The 26,046-nt window shown below is 40.1% G+C and overlaps 1 protein-coding gene across 1 annotated transcript; it reads left to right on the top strand.

The window, feature by feature from the left end:
* The first annotated feature begins 458 nt into the window (after nt 1–458).
* On the top strand, nt 459–25,353 carry LOC116303867 (leucine-rich repeat and coiled-coil domain-containing protein 1). The gene is made up of 23 exons (XM_089034334.1): nt 459–1,354; nt 1,813–1,874; nt 2,683–2,817; nt 5,282–5,368; nt 5,459–5,498; nt 6,628–6,923; nt 7,755–7,854; nt 9,109–9,227; nt 10,492–10,626; nt 12,107–12,246; nt 12,902–13,018; nt 14,248–14,332; nt 15,670–15,783; nt 16,651–16,722; nt 16,789–16,863; nt 17,817–17,916; nt 18,489–18,577; nt 18,915–18,989; nt 20,356–20,469; nt 22,253–22,347; nt 22,610–22,747; nt 23,349–23,484; nt 24,234–25,353. The coding sequence occupies exons 1-23, from the start codon at nt 724–726 to the stop codon at nt 24,360–24,362; spliced, it is 3,084 nt and encodes a 1,027-aa protein (XP_088890460.1). The 5' UTR covers nt 459–723; the 3' UTR covers nt 24,363–25,353.
* Nucleotides 25,354–26,046: the final 693 nt, after the last annotated feature.

Genomic DNA, 26,046 nt, shown 5'->3' with positions numbered 1-26,046 from the left:
CATTCCATATAAAGAACGCATGCTCAGTAGAGCGATTAAGTAAGGATAAATGAATGCGCTGGGGGTCATAGTGCGGAAATATTTGTTTTCTTTTCTATTTGCGACTATCATAGTACAATTGACTTCAGGAAAACGAGGAATGTGGCAAAAAAACGCGAAAAAAATCACTTCCCTTCAAAATCTTTAAACTTCAAACTTCAAATTCCCTTCAATCAATTTAAATAAGATGTGATATTTCTTAAAGTAAGAAAAAACTAAGGCGAAAAAAAGAATATAAAATAAACAATTTCTTACACTTTTTGGTATTTATTTTATCGTACAAACGTAGAAAATTAAAACAGCTCAAATTCAAATTAATCATTTGATTAATGTCTTACGACGTAAGCGCGAACATAGCTCGAATGAACTCGAATGTAATACCAATGACGAAAATGTCACGAGGATGTTACGAATCATCGCCGGAAATAGAACACGCCAGCGGATTCTCCAATAGGAGTCTGGCGCCATTTTGAAAAATTTGGAACAGAAAAGCAAAACAAATGCCAACCAACGCTCAAAAAAACCTTGGTTAAAAACTGGTTTATAAGAAGCCTACTGCTTTGTAACTGCTTTAGTGGTGTCTCTGTAGGTTCAACATTTTCAAGTGGTGGAGTTTTAAACTTAAGTGATTCAAATGATTTATTTTGTCCGATTTTGGAAGAGGAAACGATTTGAGAGCTCAATATGGCTGGACCCAGTGGCTCAAGAGACGTTTCTCGCTCAATGAAGGCTAAAGAAATGTGCTGGATTGACTCAAAGATAACCTCAATGAAGGACTTAAACCTTTACAATGAACTCGTCTCACTTAACCTTCACTGTAACAACATCACAAGAATTGAAGGTTTGGAATCCCTGTGTAATCTGAAGCACTTGGACCTTTCGTCCAATCAGATTACAGTAATAGAAGGGCTAGGTGGGCTGACATCATTGCGAACGTTGAATTTATCTTGCAACAAAATTAAACTCATTGAGGGCATGGAAATGTTAAAGAGTCTTTGTAAATTTGACGCATCCTATAATTTTATAGACAATATTTCAGGTTTCAAGGACCTTCATGGCTCGGCATACTGTATATCACATGTTTATCTCCATGGCAACACACTGTCATCTCTCGACCATGTCATAAATTCTTTGGTTGGATGTATTAAGCTGAAGGAGTTAAGTTTTGAGTTGAATGGTGATTGCAACCCTCTATGTAAGATTCCTGGTTACAGATCAAGTATAATGTCAGCATTGAGAGGATTAGAGATACTTGATGGCTTGAACAGAAATGGACAGCCTGCTACTGTGCAAGATGAAGTTCATGATATTCCAGGTAAAATAATATGATGTAGAAATAAAAAACGCGGCGTGTGCTGTGTGCAGTTATATTAGCATGCTGGGGTTGGTAGAGCAACATTTTTCCTTCACAGTCAAAAGTGACGGGAAAAAATTATCAATTTTATTCAGCATCTAAATTGTGAGTAAATGACGACATTAGCCTGGGAGCCACTAGCTGTCAAGATACTGTATTTTGGGTTAAAAGCAAAAAGAACAATAGGGTTGAGTAAATGACGACATTTACTCAACCCTATTGTTATTTTTGCTTTTAACCCAAAATACAGTATCTTGACAGCTAGTGGCTCCCAGGCTAAAATTTTTACTAATCTGGTTTACATAATCATAATTGAGTCATATTATCCTCAAATACTTCAATTATTATTCAGACTTATAAAAATTGGGGTGTTTTCATCCAAGTGCCCCTTTAAAAACTTTTTATTATTGATTTACTAGAACTAGAAGAATATTTGGACTTCCTTTTATCATCAAGTTCTACAGAAACAAATAGTACAAGGGTAAGTTTCCATTAGAGCTGATTTTTGTATGACTGAGAAATGATACTGAGATTTCCAGGGGGAGGGTTGGAAAGGGGTATTCGCATGAAATCTTTATGGGCTGCATATATTTATATTTATATTTATATTTTATATAATTTGTGTGAACCATGATTGTCTTTCTTTAATACTTCATTTTACAGTTCCATTCAGTGACCACGAATAATAGTTCCAAGCCCAGGTTTGACTTGCAGCACATTGTAAAAAAAGTATAGTTTTGCTATGCGTGGAAACTGTTATTCATGATCACTGAAAGGAACTTTAAAATGGAGTAGTGTCTTGAACTGTGCAGAGACTCCCCTTTTATACCCCCTGAATTTCATATCTGTACCATTGTCATACAATATTTCATTTTGCCATGACTTTGACTGGATGAAAAAGCATCTTAATGCCAATGTTACAGCATACTGTACCATGTAATTAAGTGTTATATACTAATAACATGTATAAAAAAGGGCTATTAATATGCTAATACATTACATAAACAACAGTTTATTATTATATTGTGTATATCCAGAAATCATCCATACCCCCCCCCCCCTATCCCAGGGGAATTTGGAATATCCAAGGGGTAGGGGTATCAGAGAAAGAACAAAATTACAGAGTTTGTATGGAAGAAAATTGGAATTTCCAGGAGTAGGGGTGGGGGGGTCTTTAAAAATATTCCTCCATGGGTGGGAGGGGGGGAGGGAGGTTGGATGATTTCTGGAACTACACATTTTGTTTTTCAACATTCTACTCATGCCAATAATTTTGTTTCAACAATCAGGATGTTAGGTTCGATGTCGCAACTCCTAGAATTGATATGGTTTTGAACAAATTCAAGAGCCATCCTCCTCTGTCTTCTGATACTGAAGAAGCAACTGCAAGCACTTCTCCATCCACAGAGCCAGCAGCGTTTGATGTAAGTAATACAGCAATATTTTCAATATTACAGGAACTTGATAGTTTTGTGAACTTGCCTGTTGAAATTTGGCTTTTCTCCAATAAAAAAATAAGGTACCAACTGGTTTTTTGTGATTGACAGAAACAAAAAACCAAAAAAAAAATGTTTTTTCTTCCAGCTTGCAGTATTCAATTTGCATAATAGTCCCCTTCACAGTTTCCTGCGCCATCTTGAAAGGTAGCCTTGCCTTTGCATCGAATCAAGACGAACAGTGAGATTGCAATGATAGAGACCTTTTTAGGTTTGAAACACCTTTGACAATTATTCACACATCTCTGTCAGTGCAAGCTCACCATTCGTCTTGCTTCAATGCAAAGGCACGGCTACCTTTCAAGATGGCGCAGGGGACTGTGAAGGGGACTGTGAAGGGGACTATAATTGGGAAAAAAATGCTATGAGAAATATTTTAAATATTTTATGGCATTTTTGGATTGTACTGGATATTATATCAGACACCTCTTTTTGACTTTACTAATGATTTTTTAATACATTTGTGCAAATCAATCCCTTGAAGTTGCAATAATTAAACTTGGGCAAAAAGACAATAGACCTATCCTCAATTCCCTTGAGCGACCATGAAGCAATCGCTCCAATTCAAGGCTGGACTTGATGAGTTTATGCATCAACTGTTACTTTGATTATATCCATATAGAAAGGGCTCTATATAAATCATGAAATCATTAACTGTATTTAACAATTTTAATGTCAACTTGGAACCATTGCTTCGTGAATGCACTCAAGCTAATTTGGGAATGGTCTATTGCCTTGTCGCGCACCAATGCAAACCAAATTTGAGTCCTGCTGGGCTCGATGTCGTATGTGTGTAGAGTTGTTTGTTGGTTCTCTCCTGTGTAGTATGTGAGTAGAGTTGTTTGTTGGTTCTCCCCTGTGTAGTATGTGAGTAGAGTTGTTTGTTGGTTCTCTCCTGTGTAGTATGTGAGTAGAGTTGTTTGTTGGTTCTCTCCTGTGTAGTATGTGAGTAGAGTTGTTTGTTGGTTCTCTCCTGTGTCATATGTGAGTAGAGTTGTTTGTTGGTTCTCTCCTGTGTAGTATGTGAGTAGAGTTGTTTGTTGGTTCTCTCCTGTGTAGTATGTGAGTAGAGTTGTTTGTTGGTTCTCTTCTGTGTAGTATGTGAGTAGAGTTGTTTGTTGGTTCTCTCCTGTGTAGTATGTGAGTAGAGTTGTTTGTTGGTTCTCTCCTGTGTTGTATGTGAGTAGAGTTGTTTGTTGGTTCTCTCCTGTGTAGTATGTGAGTAGAGTTGTTTGTTGGTTCTCTCCTGTGTAGTATGTGAGTAGAGTTGTTTGTTGGTTCTCTCCTGTGTAGTATGTGAGTAGAGTTGTTTGTTGGTTCTCTCCTGTGTAGTATGTGAGTAGAGTTGTTTGTTGGTTCTCTCCTGTGTAGTATGCGAGTAGAGTTGTTTGTTGGTTCTCTCCTGTGTAGTATGTGAGTAGAGTTGTTTGTTGGTTCTCTCCTGTGTAGTATGTGAGTAGAGTTGTTTGTTGGTTCTCTCCTGTGTAGTATGTGAGTAGAGTTGTTTGTTGGTTCTCTCCTGTGTAGTATGTGAGTAGAGTTGTTTGTTGGTTCTCTCCTGTGTAGTATGTGAGTAGAGTTGTTTGTTGGTTCTCCCCTGTGTAGTATGTGAGTAGAGTTGTTTGTTGGTTCTCCCCTGTGTAGTATGTGTGAAGAGTTGTTTGTTGATTCTCCCCTGTGTAGTATGTGAGTAGAGTTGTTTGTTGGTTCTCTCCTGTGTAGTATGTGAGTAGAGTTGTTTGTTGGTTCTCTCCTGTGTAGTATGTGAGTAGAGTTGTTCGTTGGTTCTCTCCTTTGTAGTATGTGAGTAGAGTTGTTTGTTGGTTCTCTCCTGTGTAGCATGTGAGTAGAGTTGTTCGTTGGTTCTCTCCTGTGTAGTATGTGAGTAGCGTTGTTTGTTGGTTCTCTCCTGTGTAGTATGTGAGTAGAGTTGTTTGTTGGTTCTCTCCTGTGTAGTATGTGAGTAGAGTTGTTTGTTGGTTCTCCCCTGTGTGGTATGTGAGTAGAGTTGTTTGTTGGTTCTCTCCTGTGTAGTATGTGAGTAGAGTTGTTTGTTGGTTCTCTCCTGTGTAGTATGTGAGTAGAGTTGTTTGTTGGTTCTCTCCTGTGTAGTATATGAGTAGAGTTGTTTGTTGGTTCTCTCCTGTGTAGTATGTGTGTAGAGTTGTTTGTTGATTCTCCCCTGTGCTTCGAGGGTTTTTCTCCAGGTTTTTCTCCAGGTTTTTCTCCCTCTTCAAAAAACTTCTAAATTCCAAGTGGTTCTTGATATGATAAACCTGTTATACCAGTCTCCTTTTTCACTATGCTGGGAATAACTTCATTATTTTTTTAAGACCAGGCACCATATAATGAATATATTTCATGTTATTTAACTAAATGCATTCTGTCCCAGAACCCACCAGGCAAAGTAAGACTTTCAGTTGACCATGAAGTTCGTCTGGAGAAACTAGAGAATCAGCTGGCCAATTTGTTATATGAGGTAAGCTACTGCACGCCTCTTAGTAGGCATACTCACCGGCAGCCATGTAAGAGGAGAATGATTGATCTCTTTTCTTTCTCTTTGTATCAGACAGCAACAGTAGATTCAAAAGGACCTGCCAAGACTGCAAGTAAGGAATACAATTTTGAACATCTTTATACCGTTCAGACTGGGGTTGGGTTATGAAAGTGTCATCCTCCCTTCCTCCCTTCCTCCCTTCCTCCCTTCCTCCCTTCCTCCCTGCCTCCCTTCCTCCCTCTCATAATGTTAATTTTCTAATTCACTTAGTGGAGGTTTTCAAAGTTGAATATAAAAAGTTTGCTTAGGGCACTTTCCATTAAGTGGAACCAGCCAGTCCAAGCGGCAACGTTTTTTTAACGAGGGTGACATACATTACTGGTGGCCCAGTAGTTTCCATTATGGCCCTCCTACAATTAATAAACTGAAATGAATGATCAAAGAAACATAAATTGTGTTAAGAATCCCAACTGGCAAGGAGGCAAACCAGTTGGCTATTTACAAGCATGGTTGACAAACTAAATTTGAACTAATCAGAAACCAGGACAAATACAGTCTCAGCTAGTGGCCACAGCGGGACTCGAACCCGGCACCACTGGATTGCGAGACTGATGCTATGACCACTCAACCATGCTGCCTCCTTTAAAAATGTTCTCAAATAGTATGTGTCAGTTCTTATTAGTTTTTAGAACTCGGTCAACAAGTTCTATAGAACTGATGTGTACCATTTGAGGGTGGGTTTGACTTAATGAAAAGCACCCTTAGAAACCATGGGGAATGGTTGCCCAATTCTCCCGAGCCAAGGGGTCATGTATTAAGTGATTATGGGTGTGCCCTTCACTCCTTAAGACTATCAGTGCTCCTTATTATGGGTATTTTAAGCTAAAGCTAGAAGTCGAAACAGACATTGAGATCCTGAGGACTGAACTGTAGACCTCAAGCTCTAAAGGCCACTAAGGGAGGGCTAAGGAAATTGCAGTAAACTTTTAAAAAATGGTTATAGACCTCCTTTCACTTAGTAAGAAATTCATGACTCTGATTAAGTCAACAAGGAAACAGCTTTCTTTAAAATCAAATGCTTTGATTTTCCACGAAACTTCAAATTTTTACTGTTGACCCCCCCTGAAGCCTCCCACCCCCCCCACCCCCTGAAGCCTCCCACCCCCCCCCCCCACCTGAAGCCTCCAACCCCCAATAAAAGATGTGCATTCCCTTTTTTCATCCTTTTTTATTGGCTCAAGGAGAATGTAATTCAGATGACTCTGATACTGAAGAAACCCCACCACGCAAAGAAGTGAAGTTTAAAAGAACAACCCGTACTCGCCCTGCACAGAAGAGAACTGATGAGTCCAAAACAGTTCCTCAAAGGCCCAGATCAACCTCAAGACCTGCCAAAGAGACAACATCTAGCTCGACAACACCAACCACCTCCCCAGGGGGAGGCACCTCGGGAGACAATAAGGGGCTAAAAGTTAGTGGAAAGAGAGTTTTTCCTGTCAAGAGTATCCGAAAACCTGAGGATGATGCTACACTGCTTGTAAGTACAATACTTCATTTTACAGTTTCGTTCAGTGACCACCAATAATAGTTCAAGACGATGTTGGAGTTGCTGCCCGTGATAAAAAGTATAGTTTTGCTATGTGCAGCCTTGACTCGGAACTATTATTTATGGTCACTGAACGGAACTTTACAAAGGAGTATTGATGTTATAAAATCATGAGGGGTGTGCATTGCTCATGCCCCACCTCTCACCTAGGTGAACCAGGTTTGATTCCTGGGCTCGGTGTCCTATGTGCAAATTTAGAAGGTGGATTGCCTAAGTAGAGTCGTCACCTTTAGACTTTGTATTGGCACCCTTAATAGTACAAAGATACTAGATTCACATCTGTTACAAGTATGCATTGGTCTTCAGTTTACTTTTGCTAGGTTTCTGTAGACCTCTTTACCTTGGGTCTAATGTTTTCTCATTCCAGACCACGTGTCATTCTCTTGAGAATAAGATTCTTTATGTTTTACCCACTGATTCCCAATTAGTCAGGTGCTGCATTGTCCGAGCTTGTTTACAAGGCAAGAAAAACTCAGGCTAGTCTTTGTTTGAGTTGTGTCCATATTTATATGTCTTCTCATGTGCAACCGTTAAACAAAGAAATGATACTCAAGGGAATGACACATGGTCTTGAGAATAAGATTCTTTGTTTGAGTTGTCCATATTTATGTCTTCTTATATGCAACTGTTAAACAAAGAAATGATACTCTAGGGAATGACACATGGTCTGAAATAGGAAAACATTACGCCCAAGGTAAAGAGGTTTTCTTATGTCATAACAAACAGATACTGTATAGTTTATATATATATATATTTTTTCAGTCTCTTATTCAAGAGTTAGACAGTGAAAGAGAAAGACGTTGGAAGGCAGAGCAAGCAGGGCGTAAGCTACTGGACCACATACAAGCTATGCACGCTAAAGGTAATTATAAAATAACTGTTATGAATATCGCATTCTTATTGGTTGGGAGCGCGTGCTTTATGAGAGCACACAGCACGCACGCGCCCTTGTATTTTTTGAAAAAATAAAAATCTTGCTCACTGTGTTGTGTGGAGTTATAAAGTACTTGGGGATTGGCACAACACTCGAGAAGTGTCCGCTACGCGTCGTGCTTCTCAAAACACTTCTTTCGTGTTCTACCTATACCCGCATGCTTTATAACAGCACACAGCACGCGCGCGCGTTTTCCATTTCTTCACTAGAACTGAAAAAATACGGCATAAATGTACCGTGCCATGGCGTGACTATAACATTGCTAAAAAAGTCATGAACAAAATGGTTTATGCAACTGTTCTCGCTGCATAATTAATTAGCACGGAGCAATGTATGTTAACTTCACACACATGCCTTATTGGACTTAGTGCAGTTTTCGTATGACTGTGAAAAGTTCACGGCACGAACACGGTCGTGACACAGCAAGGGATACGCGAGACAAATTACATTGCACTCTCCATCCAATCAAATACCCGGAACACGGCATAAACACGGCGCGGACACGGTCACGCCAAGATCACGGCACTTTTAGACCAATCATATTGCGCGTGAAAAAAATCAGCCAATTAGAATTCTAGAAAGTATCACGGTCACGTCACGCTTACGGCACTGAGCTTTTCAAAGTCATACGAAAACTGCACTATTATGTAACATAGTTTGAAGCGTAGGAAGTTGCATTTTGCCCCACCCCCTCCCCTGGTGCCAGTGGTCTTCCATTTCCTCACTGATTACCTCATATCACAGCACTGACGGATCTCATCCCACGTCTTAACTACTGTGGCATCGTAATGGGTATCGGTGAAGATATAATTCTAAGCTTCATGCCTCTCTTATTCCATGTTATTATATTTTAGTATAAATACACAGGTGATTATCGAAAATCTCGCGCGCTGATTGGTCGAGAAACTCAGATCATCACACGATAATCACCTCCAGCGACAATCCAAAATGGCGAACAGCCGCTTTGTTGCTGTTTCTAATCTTAAATGTGTCTTTTATCTTCTTTCCCCCTTTTTTTGAAAGAATCACCTGTGTATTTATACTAAAACAATTATTCACCTCAGGCTCAGTGAATATCGGGAATAATAACCTCAACTTCGTTTCGGTTATTATTCCCCGATATTCACTTTGCCTTCGGCGAATAATTGTTAATTGATGATCGTTTAATTGGTGTTCATGCAGGCGCTGAAGAAAAAAAGCTACAAGAAGCTGCCCTAGCAGCCAGCGCTAGGTTAAAACAAGCATTAGTCAAAGAGAGAGAATCCAAAAGTGCGCTACAAAATATCGTTGCTGAACTCCAGGTACTGTAGATTAGGGCTTTAATCACTGTAGCTCTCGTGTCATCCAACTATTGCAAAAATGTGCGCAGCAGAAGAAAGAGGGGTAGCATGGGTGGCGTTCGCGGCTAACGCGTAGTCTTTCACCGCTGTGAGTCCAACGGGTCGGGTCGCTGGTTCAAGCCCTGTGGTCGCCATATGTGAATTGAGTTTGTTTGATGTGTTGTTCTCTCCTATGCTACGAGGGTTTTCTCCAGGTTCTCCGGTTGCCTTCCTCCGTAAAAATCAACATGTGAGCTGAGCGTTGTGTGCATAGAACATTTAATGTAGTGGTAGTGTGTGTGAGCGAAAAGTGTCCCCAATTAGTGCGACAGCGCTAGAACGACTAGACACTTCAATGAAAGTGATTTATTTTAATTTTTTGATTCAACTTACTGTGCAAAACGCGTACGCGTGTCGTGCCTGTGATGGTGCGATGCCAAGGCATTCTGATTGGATGGGAGGGATCTTGTGCGCTGTGATTGGTTCAAATGATGTCGTCATTTCCTTACCAAGACTGTGCCGATTGGCTCCAGTTGGCTCCGAGTATCGATTAAACCCGATATTCGATCTTCTCTTTTGCATAAAAATTATTGGTTCCGATACCCTGGGCGCCAGGCCTCTGGCGCCCAGGGTATGGTTCCGATCGATTCCGAACAGAATCCGAAAATTATAACGATAATTACACACTCACTCGATGACATAGTGGCTACCACTATGAAGACATTTTAGCCACACAAAAATTATATTATTTAGAGAGAATTCTTTTCGTATTCAAGCAGTGAGCGCCAAAAACTATTTTCTTGAAGAAAGGCTGTTGTACAAGGCTAAAATCTTGTTATTCAGAAAATTAACTTGTTTGGAAGTGGAGATGACCGATGAAAGTGGAATCAGTTTAACCCAAAGCAAAAATTCTATTTGAAAATGAGGTTTAGGCCTTCATTTGCTTATTTCCAATATATTTTCTATAAAAAAAGCCTGACAAAGCAACATTCTAACACAAATGCAACAAAACATCTTTGTAGAATTGAAAATACCGCTTCAAACAGGCATTTTATCATAGTACATCAGTTTCTAACTGTTTAAAAAAGGTTTTGAGTGTTAACCCAAAATGAAAATTGGGATCAAAACTCATGCGAAACTCTAGCGCTTTTTGGCATTATTGCTCGTTATTGAAAAAAATTTCCTCTTAATTGTGAACATTTTCTATTTCTCTACATTTTGTTTTGATCTTTTTCTCTTTTTGTAGGCTAGGAATAGAGACTTGACAGATGAGGTACAAAGGCTAAAAGAATCGAACGAGGAGCAACGGTTAACACTGCGAAACATGGAAGAAACAGCAGCTAATATGGAAACAGAAATGATCAAAAAACACGCGCACGAGGTTGGTGTTATAAATCTTAGAGATGCTTAAAGTAACATGAAGTACATGAGAGATGAGGCGGTAACCCGTGTGGGATGGGCTCGGAACATGCATAATAGGTAAATTACGAGCCTTGTATGAAACGACTGAAGAAGAGGGCCAATGGGCCTTTCACAACTTCAAGTCGCGTAAAATGAGCCAGCTCAACTAGAAACCGTAACTTGATGTACAGTTGAACTGGGTTGCACGGGTCATGTAGCGGTGCGGGGAGCGCTCGCCTGTCACCAATGCGACCAAGGTTCTATTCCCGCCAGGCTCGCTATAGTACACTGTACGTGGGTAGAGTTGTTTGTTGGTTTTCTCCTGTGCTTCAATATTTATTTCCGGTTTTCCTCCCTCCTCAAAAATCAACTCCTAAATTCCAATTCGATCACGGAATGAGGGCCACAGGTTTGTTAGCCACTGGCTATTAAGTGCTACTCTCGTAAACAAGGACGGCTGCGCAACAATAAAACGGTTACGCGCAACATTACTGGTGACAGTTTTCGTGGAATGTCACACGAAATACTGCATCAAATCAGAAGAGCATTTATTGTTTTGATAACTAAAAACGACATCAAAATAGCCAACGGAAAGAGCGCGCCCGCGCTTGTTGACGCACGGGAGTAGGGTAAGGCAAAATTTAAACTGCATCCAGTTTCTAAAAATAGCCCAACCGGGAATGTACATGGCGCGCGCGATATTAAGAAGTTTCCCTCTCTTATAAATTTTCTCTTGATCAAAACTTAGGGAACATCACCCCCCCCCCCCCCCCAAAAGTGTCCGTTACTTTCAGAATATCAAACCATTATCAGCAACGTTGAGATTTGTTGCGCGCAACGATGAATCGACTTTCGCAACGTTGCCGGTTACGTTGTGGATAACTTTTGTAGAGGAGTGGACACTCTCCAGTTTTACAGGGGACAACGCGCGCAAAGGTTCAATGAGACAAATGCGAAAAATTTCCTATGAGCCATTTTGGGGGTGGGAATTTTAGCGTATGATGCTGACCCTCTACGGATTACATGTCTATGTTTGTTATTAGGTATCTAGAGTATTAGTCAAAGGAGTGGGGAAAATGAAGAATTATTTTTTCTATAAAAAATTTCTAATATCTAATTTACCAAGGTGGTCGGCAGAAAGCCTAACAGGTTTTACAACCCACTTTATAAAACAGCTGTTAGATAGAAGGAGTAGGTTTTTGAGGAAGGAAAAAGCGGAGAACATGGAGAAAAAACCCTCGAAGCACAGGAGAGAATCAACAAACAACTCTACTAACATACGTATACGAGACCAAGCCCGGAATTGAACCAGGATCGCATTTGTGAGAGGCGACACATTAGCAGCGCACGCGATCCGTAATTTCATTTTTTTTTTTCGTTTTTTTAAAAATTATTTTCTTTTTCGTTTTTTTTTTTTTCATTTTTTTCATTTTTTTTCATTTTTTTCATTTTTTCCCCAGGTGTCTAAGGCACAAGAGCACCAGATGAAGGCAGCAGCCAGTGCGCGAGAAGCAGAACTCTTCAAACACACCTCAGAACAACTAAAAGGACAACTGCAACAACTACAGGAGCTACTTGCATCTCGAGAACAGGAACACAAGTTAATGCTTTACTAAGTCGATGAGGCTTGTAACTCCTCAAACTTTTTCTTTCATTCGTTCTTTTGTCTTCTTCATCGTCGTCGTCCTCTTGTTTTTGAAAGTGTTTTTAAGGGCAAAAAATGTTTCAAGATTTGCATGGGAAAAGTGTTGGCTGATAAGCTTTTGCCATCCAGCGCATTTTCCTATACAAATCCTTATAAAACAGTCAATTTTATTCTCTACTCACACATCCCCATAATCCTTTGCGACTTTGGGGGGTAACCAGAGGATAAAACCCCACTTATTTTGCTGAAGGCTGATCAGACAATGTTGACAATACCTTGTTTGGTATCCAAAAATAAAATGAAGAAGTAAAAAACAGAAAAAGATAGAAGCTTGAAGACGTTTAAGGTAAATTTTAAACATTTTTTCGTAAGTCAATACATTTTCTGTAATACCAAAACTCTTGATGGTCTATACACGCAAAAATAACTTGGAATAAACTGATAATCAGTATTGTACAGATAAAATCAGGTATAGTATAAATTCAATTAAGAAACCTTTCAATTTGGGACAGTTTTTTGATTGGTTACCCCCCCCCCCCCAAAGTTTTAAAGGGAGGCAGGTTCACGTGACCTGTTCAAGTCGTCTATTGATTCGTTTTTACTCTTTCAGGGATGCATTTCAGGGAATGGTCAAGGTGGACAGTGCGCAGATGCGAGACGCAGTTGATCGTGAAATCGCGAAACAAGAAGCAAGATACGAACAAGTCATCGCTCAGTATCAACAACGGTGAGTTGTGTGCTGCTTGCTGATAACGTAAGTCCCTGCGGTCAGGGAACGATGCCACAGGTATTTTAGCTAATGGCTAATGAATGTTACCCTCGTTAAGTGAGGACGATTTATAAGCGACCTTTAGATCCGAAGACGAGTACGAGATTGAGTACGAGTACGAGTTTTAAAATTGGTCCTGTGCACGAGGTTAACACTGAATCGTAGTCGATTTCCGATTTTTTACAGTCTAAAGCTATCATCTACGTACACGATCACGAGTACAAAAAGATAGTGCCTCTCATTAAAAGTTAAAAACTCGTACTCGTACTCGTACTCGTCGTCGGATCTAAAGGTCTCTATTAATACAGTGACAGACGGCTTATCAGATCCTGGACTAAAGCTATTTCAAAAAACGTTGGTGAAGGTTTTGTTGCATGTAGCATACCAAGTTAGAAATACACTATGTGAGATGTGAATTCAATAAGCGTACTGTACTGACATTATTGTCATATGAATAGAATACATTACAAGCTTTGTATGTATCAAGCAACTGAGGCTTCACCATCGTATATAGCCATATATAGAATATTAGAGATCAAACGCGCGCGCTGATTGGCTGGCTACCGTGTTTATATCAGAGGACAGAAACACGCTGGCGCGAAATTATTCAAAAATATTTTATAAAAGCGATATAAAACTGCTTATGTCCTTGTACTGTGATATCTCTGGGAGCTCTAGAGCACGAGAGAAGCAAGAGAAGCACTCTACTACGCCTCGAGTTCCTAAGCTTGCTTCTCTCGTGCTCTACAGCCCCAGCGTGTTTATATCACAGTACAGGGACATGCACGCGCTTTTTATATTCCTTAAATACAAATAGCCATACACTTATTTCAATAAAGTTAGTCGCCTGAAAAGCTACAAAGCTGAGACCGGCAAGGATTATGGGTAGATACATTTTACATGTTTCAACCGCTTGATAACTGTTGATGGACTTGAGATCTTCTACCAGTTACAAGTTAACCTCCTCTGAGCATCCTCAACTGCTGCAGTTTGTGTCAAAAGCTTTACTTGTTGGATATAGAATATTTCCCATGATTCTAAGCGATCACAGCTTTCTAGGTTTTTGTTGACTAACTTTATTGAAATAAGTATATACAAAAACGTGAAATCGAAATGCTTTTAAAAAATTCCCATTATTTCATTTTAGTTATTTTATTCACTCATTTATTTTCCATTTGTGGTTGTAGACTGGAAAAAAAGGACGCTGAATACGTAGCTTTAGAAGATGAGTTCAGGATGGGCCTCACAATAGAAGCTAATCGTTTCAAAGAGGTAGCGTATCCAGTTGATAATCATTTTTATTACACATTTAGATATACGATCTCACTTTACGGTAAACTGTGAATATTCCAGTTTCGAGTTCTCTGTTGCTCAGGCTTAGCCTCAACTTGGTATAGAACATTCATTTGTTCCAGTCAAGTCCGTGGAATTTCAAAGTGTTTGTATCGCTGAAGTTGTGCATTCTTTACTTTACTGTTGGTATTTGTGAATATTTAGACACTGATTCGAGGCTAACCCTGAGTAAATGCGTCTGTAATCAAGGAACACAGCGGTAATTCGGAACTCGAAAAGGGCCTATCGCGTTATTGTATCCATTTAAAAAAAATATTACATGTCAAAGGCCCTGTTACGCGACGCCATCTTCCTTGCGACTTGCAATGCAACGCCGTTGTGTTGCAAAATGAAGAAAAGATACCGAAGCAAGTTGCATTGTGTAACATTTATTTCGTAACCTTCAATGCAAACACTGTCGCAAATGACCAATCAGAGCCCAGCTCTTCCACATCAACGCTGACATATCCGGTTTTATCGCAGACCAAGAAAGCATTGCGTTGCAAGTTGTGAAGAGAGTTGCACACGTCTGACATCTCACCTGCAATTTGCAATGCTTTGCATTCATCAGCATTGTATTGCAAGTTGCAAGGAAAATTGCCCCGAGTAACAGTGTCTTAAAGGTCGTGTTATACGAGTTGATTTTTCGCGCAACATTTTGCAACAAGTTGTCCTCGTGTAACATGGCGCGCGGTTACAATTCTTAACGATATTCTGTTTGAACGACCTTTAATACCCACAACATTGTTGCCATCGATTTTTGTTGCCACGCGCAATAGCCCACTTCCGAGATATGCTTCGCTTGTCACGCAAAGAGGTTTTCAGTACGAGGCTACGTGCTAAATGCTCAGTCATTGGTGACAGGCGGTAAGTATAAATTTAATTTAGCACGTAGCCTCATACTGAAACCTTTGTGCGTGACAAGCGAAGCATATCTCGGAAGTGGGATATTATGTAACGCGAGGTCAACTTTCAACACAGCAATGTTGCACCAAAGTCGTCTCCTGTAGCATCGGTTTAAGAGCCTGATATCTTTTTTATTCAGTCTTTTTTCTATATCTATTTGTTCACTTGCTCGTTTGAGATATGATATGGAAAAATGATATCAAACTCTTAACAAGTAATAATCTTCATACATTAGTCAACTATGTGACTGCTTTATTATTCATTGCCATAAGACTTTAGTTCCGTACAGTCTAGAGCAGAGTTATCCATCCATTCTCTTGAACTAACATGGCTTTATGAGGCTCATTCTATTGTATTCTATGGTGCTTCAGTTGCAGGAAGCATTTGAACGCGTAAGCGAAGAAGCCGCTCAGTACAAGTTATCAGTACAGACATCGACACAGAAAGAAAGTAAAGCCACTAGTATGGTCAATGAACTGACTGCGGTGAGTGCACGACTAACTAGAACAAGCCACTAGTATGGTTAATGAACTGACTGCGGTGAGTGCGCGACTAACTAGAACAAGTCACTAGTATGGTCAATGAACTGACTGCGGTGAGTGCACAACTTCCCTGCTAGCAGAGTCTCTCTTCTCTTTCTCTCCCTTCTTTCAGGCGGGGAGGAAGGAGATCCTGCCGATGTAGAGCGTTTCCTGTGATACACCGCCGTCCACGATTGTGGACGAACGAAACCAGTTTTGAAACCGGTTTCTAACCGATTACATGTAGTGCGCATGAGCAAATGTAACAAACCGTGGCGCCAAACATTGTTTGACGAGAGCGGCTGTCAAAATCATGACAGCGTTGCTAAGTTACGCCACGCAGGCGCGACAAGTATAACGTCCTACATCGGCAGAGTCTATTTTTATACCTAATCCACTGTTTTCCCAATTCAGACCACGTGTCATTCCCTAGAGTGTCATTGGCTTGTTTGACGGTTGCGCATGAGAAGACAGATAAATATAAATACAACTCCACAAACGAAGAATCTTATTTTCGAGTTAATGAGATGTGGTCTGAAATGGAAAAACAGTCGCACCCAAGACAAATTAGGTCTATTGCGCAGACTTTCTCTTTCCCTTGAGTATTACACTTATATTTATCTTTTTATTTCTTTGTGTTTATCTTTTTATAACCAGTTTTACTTGGGCGTCATATTTTCCTATTCAGATACCATATCTATCGTGTTCACTCGTTCAGTTATTTTTGAAACTTTGAGAGAACGGCGCCATGCCGACACTGAACGGTTTGTACTTCGAAATATTTGCTTATAAAATTTGAAAGAATTGTCTGTTTTAATCTCTCTCGTGCAGATGGTGAAAGAACAGCGCGTTCGTCTTACGGAGCTCTCCAAGGGAAGACAAGAGATAGTGGCCGAATATAAAGTGAGTATCAATATTGGTGAAGCTTACTTACACTGAAAAGCTAAAGCTGAATATTTGGTTTGACAGGAAAGAATCCAGCATCTTGAATCCCAACTGAACGATGCTCGCAGACAGCTGACAAGACTAGAGATTCTAGAACAGGTTTGTTGATAACTAGACAGTTAGGGCCAGACACACCATGGATATTGAGATGACCAGACAGCTAACAAGACTAAAAATTCTAGAACAGGTTTGTTGATAACTAGTCAGTTAGGGCCAGACACACTATGGTTATTGAGATGACCAGGCAGCTAACAAGACAAGAGATTCTAGAACAGGTTTGTTGATAACTAGTCAGTTAGGACCAGACACACCATGGTTATTGAGATGACCAGACAGCTGACAAGACTAGAGATTCTAGAACAGGTTTGTTGATAACTAGACAGTTAGGGCCAGACACACCATGGATATTGAGATGACCAGACAGCTGACAAGACTAGAGATTCTAGAACAGGTTTGTTGATAACTAGACAGTTAGGGCCAGACACACCATGGATATTGAGATGACCAGACAGCTGACAAGACTAGAGATTCTAGAACAGGTTTGTTGATAACTAGTTAGTTAGGGTCAGACACACCATGGTTATTGAGATGACCAGACAGCTAACAAGACTAGAGATTCTAGAACAGGTTTGTTGATAACTAGTTAGTTAGGGCTAGACACACCATGGTTATTGAGATAAAAAGGCAGCTAACAAGACTAGAGATTCTAAAACAGGTTTCTTGATAACTAGACAGTTATGGTAGTGTTTCACGAGACGGTTTTTCGCACAACATTGTCGCGTTAAAAGTTGGCTTAATGTAACATGACGCGCGCGGTAACACAAATCGATGGTAACAATGTTGTGAGCTCCTGAAGGTCGTTCTAAAACCTGCAACATGTTACCGCAACAAAATATCTTTAAAATTGTAACTGCGCGCAATGTTACACGAGAACGACTTTTAACGCGACGACGTTGCGCGAAAAATCGCCGTTGCAAATCGTCTCGTGTAACACCACCTTTATTGCTAGACATACCATTTTTATAAAGAATCTTAGTATTCCTTATCACCAGGACAAGTCTAAACTCGGCGCACAAATTCGCGCACAAGAATCAGTAATCGAGGGACTGAGAACAGAGCGGAAATTGTGGAGTCAAGAACTAGCCCAGCAAGGTAATAAAACATGGATTTGTTGTTGTGTACATCAATAGACCTTTATGGACTTTCAAATTACCGTTGTGTTCCTTGATCACAGACTCATGTACTCAGTCTAACTATTCACAATAATTACCAATGATGAAGTAAAGAATGTACAACTTCAACAATACAGACACTTGGAAATTCCACGGACCTTCACTGGAACACGTCAATATTGTGCACAAAATCTAGGCTAAGAAGCCTGTACAACAGAGTACTTGAAACTAGTATACAGCTTTTCATTGAATGCTGAATACTGCATACTGAATAGTGGATTTCAAGACCAAAGGGCATTGTGGGACATGTGACATTGTCTAAAGTAGGATTAAGGATAATAATTTATTCTATTTTTAGTGTATTCCATTTGAAACAATATACTAACTACATGTAGAGAGTTAATTGCTGTATATTTACTTTTTATTTCAAATTAACGAGACCCACAATGCCCTTTGGTCTTGGAATGCACTATACTGTATTCAGTATTCAACCTTTTTGGAAATAGCTGTATTCAAGATGTTTTGGTTTATCAGATGTTTTTCTGGTTACAGGAGCGTCTCTTGCTCAGGATAGAGGGAGACTTGAGTCCCGGATTGAAGCATTGAGTGCAGAGTTAAGTCAGATGAAAAAACAGAGTCAGGTAACCCTACTCCTCATCATCATCTCACTATCATTATAAATAGATATTATTATCGCTGTCATCATCTATGGCATCAGAAATTTAGAAAATCAAGGTCCCTTTTCTATAGTCTGTACTTTTATCGAACAAGCATGAAATGGCGTCAGCAAATGATTAAAACTCAGGTCTGCGCTCATGGCTCCACTTGAGTTTGGATCAAATGCTGACACCATTCCATGTTCGATAAGAGTACAGACAATAGAAGGGACCTCAATTCGCTTAATTGAATACTTCATATACTTCCAAGATTATTTGGTGATTTTACTAACTTGTTTTTATTTTTCCTCTTTTTTTTTAGAGTGATAATGACACTATTCGCATCAAATCAAAGATGATCGAAGACCAAACTGATTCCATAAGAAAACTAAAACAAGTAAGATGGTGGCTTTTATAAGTTTGTTTTCACAAAATTAAAACCATCCTTGTCAAAGTCCATCAATCACAAACCCTTCCATTCTTTAAACCATAAACATACATTCAATTCCCTGTTATACATATGAACTACACCTGGTAAACCCTCTCTTAAACCATTACACCACCCATCCACATAACTCCCACCACGCTTCACCCCATCATTCTCGCTACGCCATGTACCACACCACACCAATCCAATCATACACCCTTTGACCTTAATGAACACCACCACACCTCACCCCATCATTCCCCTACACCATGTACTACACCACACTACCAATCCATCATACACCCTTTGACCTTAATGAACACCACCACACCTCACCCCATCATTCCGCTACACCATGTACTACACCACACTACCAAACCCATCATATACCCTTTGACCTTAATGAACACCACCACACCTCACCCCATCATTCCCCTACACCATGTACCACACCACACTACCAATCCCATCATACACCCTTTGACCTTAATGAACACCACCACACCTCACCCCATCATTTCCCTACACCATTTACTACACTACACTACACTACCAATCCATCATACACCCTTTGACCTTAATGAACACCACCACACCTCACCCCATCATTCCGCTACACCATGTACCACACTACATTACCAATCCCATCATACACCCTTTGACCTTAATGAACACCACCACACCTCACCCCATCATTCCCCTACACCATTTACTACACTACACTACACTACACTACCAATCCATCATACACCCTTTGACCTTAATGAACACCACCACACCTCACCCCATCATTCTGCTACACCATGTACCACACTACATTACCAATCCCATCATACACCCTTTGACCTCAATTATGACCACCACACCTCACCCCATCATTCCCCTACACCATTTACTACACTACACTACACTACCAATCCATCATACACCCTTTGACCTTAATGAACACCACCACACCTCATCGCATCATTCCGCTACACCATGTACCACACCACACTACCAATCCCATCATACACCCTTTGACCTTAATGAACACCACCACACCTCACCCCATCATTCCCCTACACCATGTACTACACTACACTACCAATCCCATCATATACCCTTTGAACTTAATGAACGTCACCACACCCCACCCCATCATTCCCCTACACCATGTACCACACCACACTACCAATCCCATCATTCCCCACCACAACTTACCCCATCATCCCTAACATCACTCTTTTTTTCACTTCACCCGCCTACACAGACATATCATCTTACCCCATCACAAACTACTAACCATTCTTCCTTCACGAAGTTTTTTTAACGTTGTATAAAATATTTTTTGCAGACAGTATCTGATCTAGATAATGAAGTAAAACAGCTCAAAGACGAAAATGCCAAAGCTATAACGAACCTTGAGAACCAGTTAGCAAGTGAATCAAGCAATAACCAGCAGTTACAGGTAAATAGTGGTTTGTCTCTCTAGATAAATACATTAACGCCTCGTTAAATTCATCAACGCTCGCCGCTCACCAATGCGACACGGGCTCGATACCCGGGCTCGGTGTCGTATTGTGATTATAATTTCGTGTTGGTTCTCTCCTATGCTTCGAGGGTTTTTGTCCCTCCGAAAAGAAAATCAACTTGTAAATTCCAATTGGAATGGCAGTGGACGAAGATAGAACTCTGTAAAAATGCCACTGTTCAATCCCATTTAATTTCAATTCATTTTTTACACTACCTACATTTCCAACATTCCGTTTACACGTTGAATCTCTGGCAACGGCATACAGCTATTTCAAGAAAGGTTGGTGAAGTTTTTGTTGCATGCAATCATATGGAATTTTATGAAATAACTGCTCTAAATCTTGCGTTCTAATTGGTTGGGAGCGCGTGCTTTTTGAGAGCGCACAGCACGCGCGCGCACTTTCAGTTTCTTCATCCATGTAACTTGTATTTATAAAAGAAATAGAATACTTGCTTGCTGTTCTGTGTGGAGTTATAGGGTACTTGGGAATTGGCAGATCACTAGAGAAGTTCTGCCGACCCCCGCGTGCCACGCGCGTGCGTTTTCTATTTCTTCATTTCCCAAACTTTGTTTTCACGTTTTTCTGGTATTATTTCTCCTGTACTGACATTATTGTCATATGAATATAGTATAATTCACACTTTGTGACCAAAAAACAAAATCTTCACCAACCTTTTGTGAAATAACTGTATCAAAGGAATGTCACAAGAAAAATTCCACTTGAACTAAAACAAACGAAACAAATCAAACAAACGAGAACAGAAGAGCCAAACATCTCAATAATCTTGGCGTCCAGTGGTAACAAGAGAGTTATACTCTTTTGGCCTCAGTCGAGCAGCACACAACTTCCAGCAACCTTTTACGGCATTGCGCATTGCTTAATGATGATTACGTCTGAAAGGTTTCGAAAGAGTATTTATCATAGAAGGTCGCAGCCTCGGACGAACAGCGCCAGCACGCGTTGTTTCCTTTTTTTACGCCTTCGTCTTGAGGCCTTGCGTCAGGACGTCATCTGTAGCTTTTGTCATATCTGGATGATGATGTTCCGCCCATTGATGCACTACTCTTGAAATACCCTTCCCCCGACCTCCGACCTCCGGTACAAGGCGGGGAATTAACGCAGTGATACCAGGATGTAACGCGCATTTAACAGCGTAAATGTACGGGTATACGCGTGGGGAATTTAACGAGTAATTCAACATTTTAGCAATTTTAAAGGACCTGTTACACGTTGAAAATTTTAGCTGAAACTTGCTTGCAACGGCGTTGCGAGACAAGTTTCACGGGGGTGTTAAACGGCGCAATTTAGACTTCGTGAAACTTTCGTCGCTAGAAAGTTTCACGAAAAGTAGAACTGCTTTCTACTCTCTACTCGTGTAACCGAAACTTGTGTCGGGAACAAGTTTCAGAACGAAATTGCGCCGTGTAACACCCCCGTGAAACTTGTCTCGGAACGCCGTTGCATGCAAGTTTCAGCTAAAAGTTTCAACGTGTAACAGGGTCTTAAACAGCAACAGCTTCAATAATTTTAATAATCTTTACCCGGGAACCGGGGAAAAGTGCTAATTTTAACCTACATGAATGTCAAACTCCCCGCCCTGTCCCAGGGGTTGGGGTGGGGTGGGGTGGGGGGGGGGGGGGTTCACTTGACTAGTGCCCAACAGTGCTTCGTGTCATTTTATCGTTCTCATTCTCATTCAATAACTGTTCTTCGAAGGAAGAAGTAGAGGTCTTGACAGAACGCAAAGAAGAACTCAAAAGAGAACTACGAGAGAAGCAAGAAGACCTTGATAAGACGAAAGAGGGATTAAGGTGAGATAATCTTATATCTGATCTCTCCAATCCGAGACCTCAGATATAATCGTCAAACAAGGTACAAGAGAAAATGGGAATTGAGATGGGAAAAGATTATATTCATGCTGATTTGGTGTATTACTAAGAATGAAATTCATTTCTCTCTTGTTAAAATGCATGCAATGTCATCTGTTTCCCTCCCCTTCATCCTCCCTCCCCTCCCCTCCCCCTCCCCCCAGTGCTGCTACGCAAGCTATCCATTTTTTTGTATCTGTTCTAGGTCTTTGCGCGGCAAATGGCAAGAGAAAAGTGCGCTCATCACTCAAATGGAAAATGAAGTGGTTAAAATGAGAGACAGCTTCAAAGAAAAAGAGAAAGCATTGATTGACGAGAGAGACAAAGCTGTCACTGCCGGCAAGTAAGTAACCATTCTCTACTCAGCTAGAAATAATGGGTCCGATGGATTATCCATCCGTAAATCATTTATCTATTTATTTGTTTATTTGCTCGTTCAGTTGCGTCTCCAACTTCATGTTTATGTTTGCATTTTATTTATTCATTTATCAAGCTTATTATCAATCATCGTTATCCAACATTATGTACGTTCGTTCCACGGTTACGCAGTTATTCATCCATTTACTTGTTCAATTTATTCATTCATCCACCCATTCCATCTATCTATCCATCCACTGATGCTATCCATCTAGTTCATTTATTCATCCAACCAACCAACCAACCAACCTGATCACTTCCATCCATCCACCCACCCATCCATCCAACCATACTTCCCTCTTTCCATCCATCCATCCATCCATCCATCCATCCATCCATCCATCCATCCATCCATCCATCCATCCATCCATCCATCCATCCATCCATCCATCCATCCATCCATCCCATCCATCCATCCATCCATCCATCCATCCCATCCATCCATCCATCCATCTCTTTATCAATCTAGCTCCTATGTCTTTAATCAATTAAGTCATGATTCATAACCCTATTGTTCTGTGTTACAGTGCTGCCATTGAGAGGATGCGAGAAGCAGATGATGCATTTCGTCACCAACTCCATGCAGAGCGTCAAGCAAACGAGCAACAAATGATCAGAATCGTCAAAGAAAAGGAAGACGAGCTGGAAAGAGCTAATAAAAAGGTGCTTGTGGATGATTCCAGTACTTCCGCATTTACTCGTTCAAGCGTCGCAGTGCTCATTAAATGTTTGGGTTTCATATGCGGCTTTAATTCAGGAACGGCGTTTATCAGGGCGTAGCTTACTCAAAAAATTTTTTTTACTATATACATAATGTATAACCAATGATTTAGTACAAAGTAAATACAGACGTTAAAAAAATAAAAAATGCCATTTTCTTCTTCTTGCTATGGATGAAAGCGACGCTTATTCGAGGGCAGCGTTTTATCGGGGGCGGCGCTTAAACGAGTAAGAACGGTATCAGAATATCCCTGGATCGATCCGCCCTGTGCGAGTCTTATAGAGCTGATAAGTGTGACGTCATTTGTATGGAAAAAGATTTCCGGGACCTAAACGAAAAGTAGTTCTATAAAGATTTTTCTTCGTTTTTCTTCGTGACAGGATTTGGTTTTCAAAGTTCTCCTTAAGTTCTCTTAACGAGCAAAACTGGAGGAGATGGTACCACCCCTAACCTCTAAGACACATCCCTGGATGCGCTAACTATTCCCTGAAAATGTGCAATAAAAATTATCGCCATCATGGACCGATGTGAGGCTTAAGTTGTGAACAAAGGAATCTGGCGTGATTCGTGACTTTTGAATCACGTCAGATTACTTTGAGTCACGCCAGATCCCTTTGTTCACAACTTAAGCCTCACATCGGTTCGAGTTTTGAATTTGGTCTATTAATAATGTAATGATTCATGTTGACAGGTTTTAGAAGTTGAAGATGAAATGAGACAGCTTCTTCAGGAGAATGCCGTCACAAGGAAGACCTTGGAAATGAGAATCAAAAAACTGACGTCTGCTTTTACTGAGATTCAGCAGGACTTGGCTACGTGATGAAGGAAATAGAGCTGTTACCTTGTGACTCATTTATGGCTCCAACTGTTCACAAAAAAGCTAACAAATAAAGCGAAAAATGTTCTCAACGCTTTAAAATCCACTGGAAATAGTTAACTCCTTTCACAAAAAGAAACACGAACCATTTCACAGAGAAAAAGCAAGAAAAAATCTTTCTATAACAGGGACGGCGGAGCAGTTTTTTGATTGGGGGGGCTCAATAGTGACATTGTATGGCAAGGTGGGGGGGGGGGGGGCTGAGTTTAGTGAAAATGTATTAAAATTACACAAAAAGTGCCCCCCCGGTTCCGCCGTCCCTGTATAATTAATTTTCGCTTTGGACCCGGAAGTCGTTTTTCCATATGAATGACGGTGACACGAGTGAAGAACGTCTGCGCATGCTCTGAATCGGTATGCAAACATGCCTGATAAATTGGACTTCACAAAATGCCAAAACTTAGTGTCTATGCTTGAAACTTTAGTCTAATTCTTTCATATTGAGTTTGTTAAGACAGTATCTTGGTCTGACAAAAGTATACTCTTGAACTTTTTTGTATACTTGGAGAAAACAAACATTTATTTTCTCGCTCAAACTCTTCAAAATTCTTAGAAAACGTGCTGAAATGCACGCACGCGCAAATGATTTTCTCTAGTGTCCCTGACGGTACACTTAACAGCTCTGTGGAAGTAGAGAGAAAATAGGTGTAGATATGTGTGGTATGTTTACCACTAAGAAAACTTAAATAATAGAGTCTGTGCGTCATCACGTGATGGCAGCCATAACAGGAGACAATACAATGAAGTCTTTCCCCCCTGTTTTTTGCTTATGTAAATCAGATTGGACCAGATTCCATTGTTCCTGCCACCTGTCATGGCGGCCATCATGTGCAAAGCCTCTATAACGACTGAAACATACCAAATGTAAATAGATAATGTAAATATTGGGCTGCCTGTGGTAGACCTTTTGTTAATAAATGTTTGGTAAACGATTGATTGGATTCAGGCTACTTCATTTATTGTAATGAAAAGTCAGATTTCTGAGCATTTGAGCCTTCATCTTAAATAGACTTTGGGATCCCTGTAGTAAAATGATAAATTTCACTAAATTCAATTTTTTAAGCATTTATGAAAAAAGTTGAACTCTCATCAAGCCTTATAGATTAGATTATCAGGTTTGGAAAAAAATCTGTAAGTTCAATTTCTCTTTCTATTACTGAAAAACGCGCTACGTTTACTGCAGCCTTAAACCAACACGAACCACAGGCAACCCAGAAAAAATCTTTTTCGGCTTTTCATTTTGAAAGAGTGCAAAGCTTTTCCAAACTTTTAACAGCGCAGTTATTTAGCGCATTATGAGAGGTGTTATTTGTGTAAGTTTCGTTGAAAACGAAAATCAAAAACATCCAAAAATATGTAAAAGTGTAAAAACAGTAGACCGTTGACTAAATAACTGCAGATGAGAAAATTCTTTTATTCCGTAACGCAACCGCTTTTATATAATTGGAAAAGATAGTTTCAGAACGTAAACCCCTTATCCTCAGCTTCCTTTTAATTTATATTTTCCTTAGAAAAAGCGAGGTTTTAATTTCACGAAAATTTGGTACCTAAAAAAAGCGATTTTAGGGGTCGCAACTTCACGCTTGTTTTCTATGAAATAATGCAAAAAGTCCTAATTTCTTTGGCT

Source organism: Actinia tenebrosa, unplaced genomic scaffold (genome assembly GCF_029948245.1).
Source record: "Actinia tenebrosa isolate PJP-AT-01 unplaced genomic scaffold, QUT_ActTen_1.0 PGA_scaffold2__45_contigs__length_23673736, whole genome shotgun sequence".
Lineage (NCBI taxonomy): Eukaryota > Metazoa > Cnidaria > Anthozoa > Actiniaria > Actiniidae > Actinia > Actinia tenebrosa.
Note: the sequence above shows the minus strand (reverse complement) of the source record. Positions and strands in the feature narration are given on the sequence as shown.

Coding starts and splice junctions, on each gene's coding strand:
- LOC116303867 (XM_089034334.1), top strand. CDS start 724: ATGGCTGGACCCAGTGGCTCAAGAGACGTTTCTCGCTCAATGAAGGCT. Junction 1,355..1,812: donor TGAAGTTCATGATATTCCAG/GTAAAATAATAT, acceptor TTGATTTACTAG/AACTAGAAGAATATTTGGAC. Junction 5,369..5,458: donor TGGCCAATTTGTTATATGAG/GTAAGCTACTGC, acceptor TCTTTGTATCAG/ACAGCAACAGTAGATTCAAA.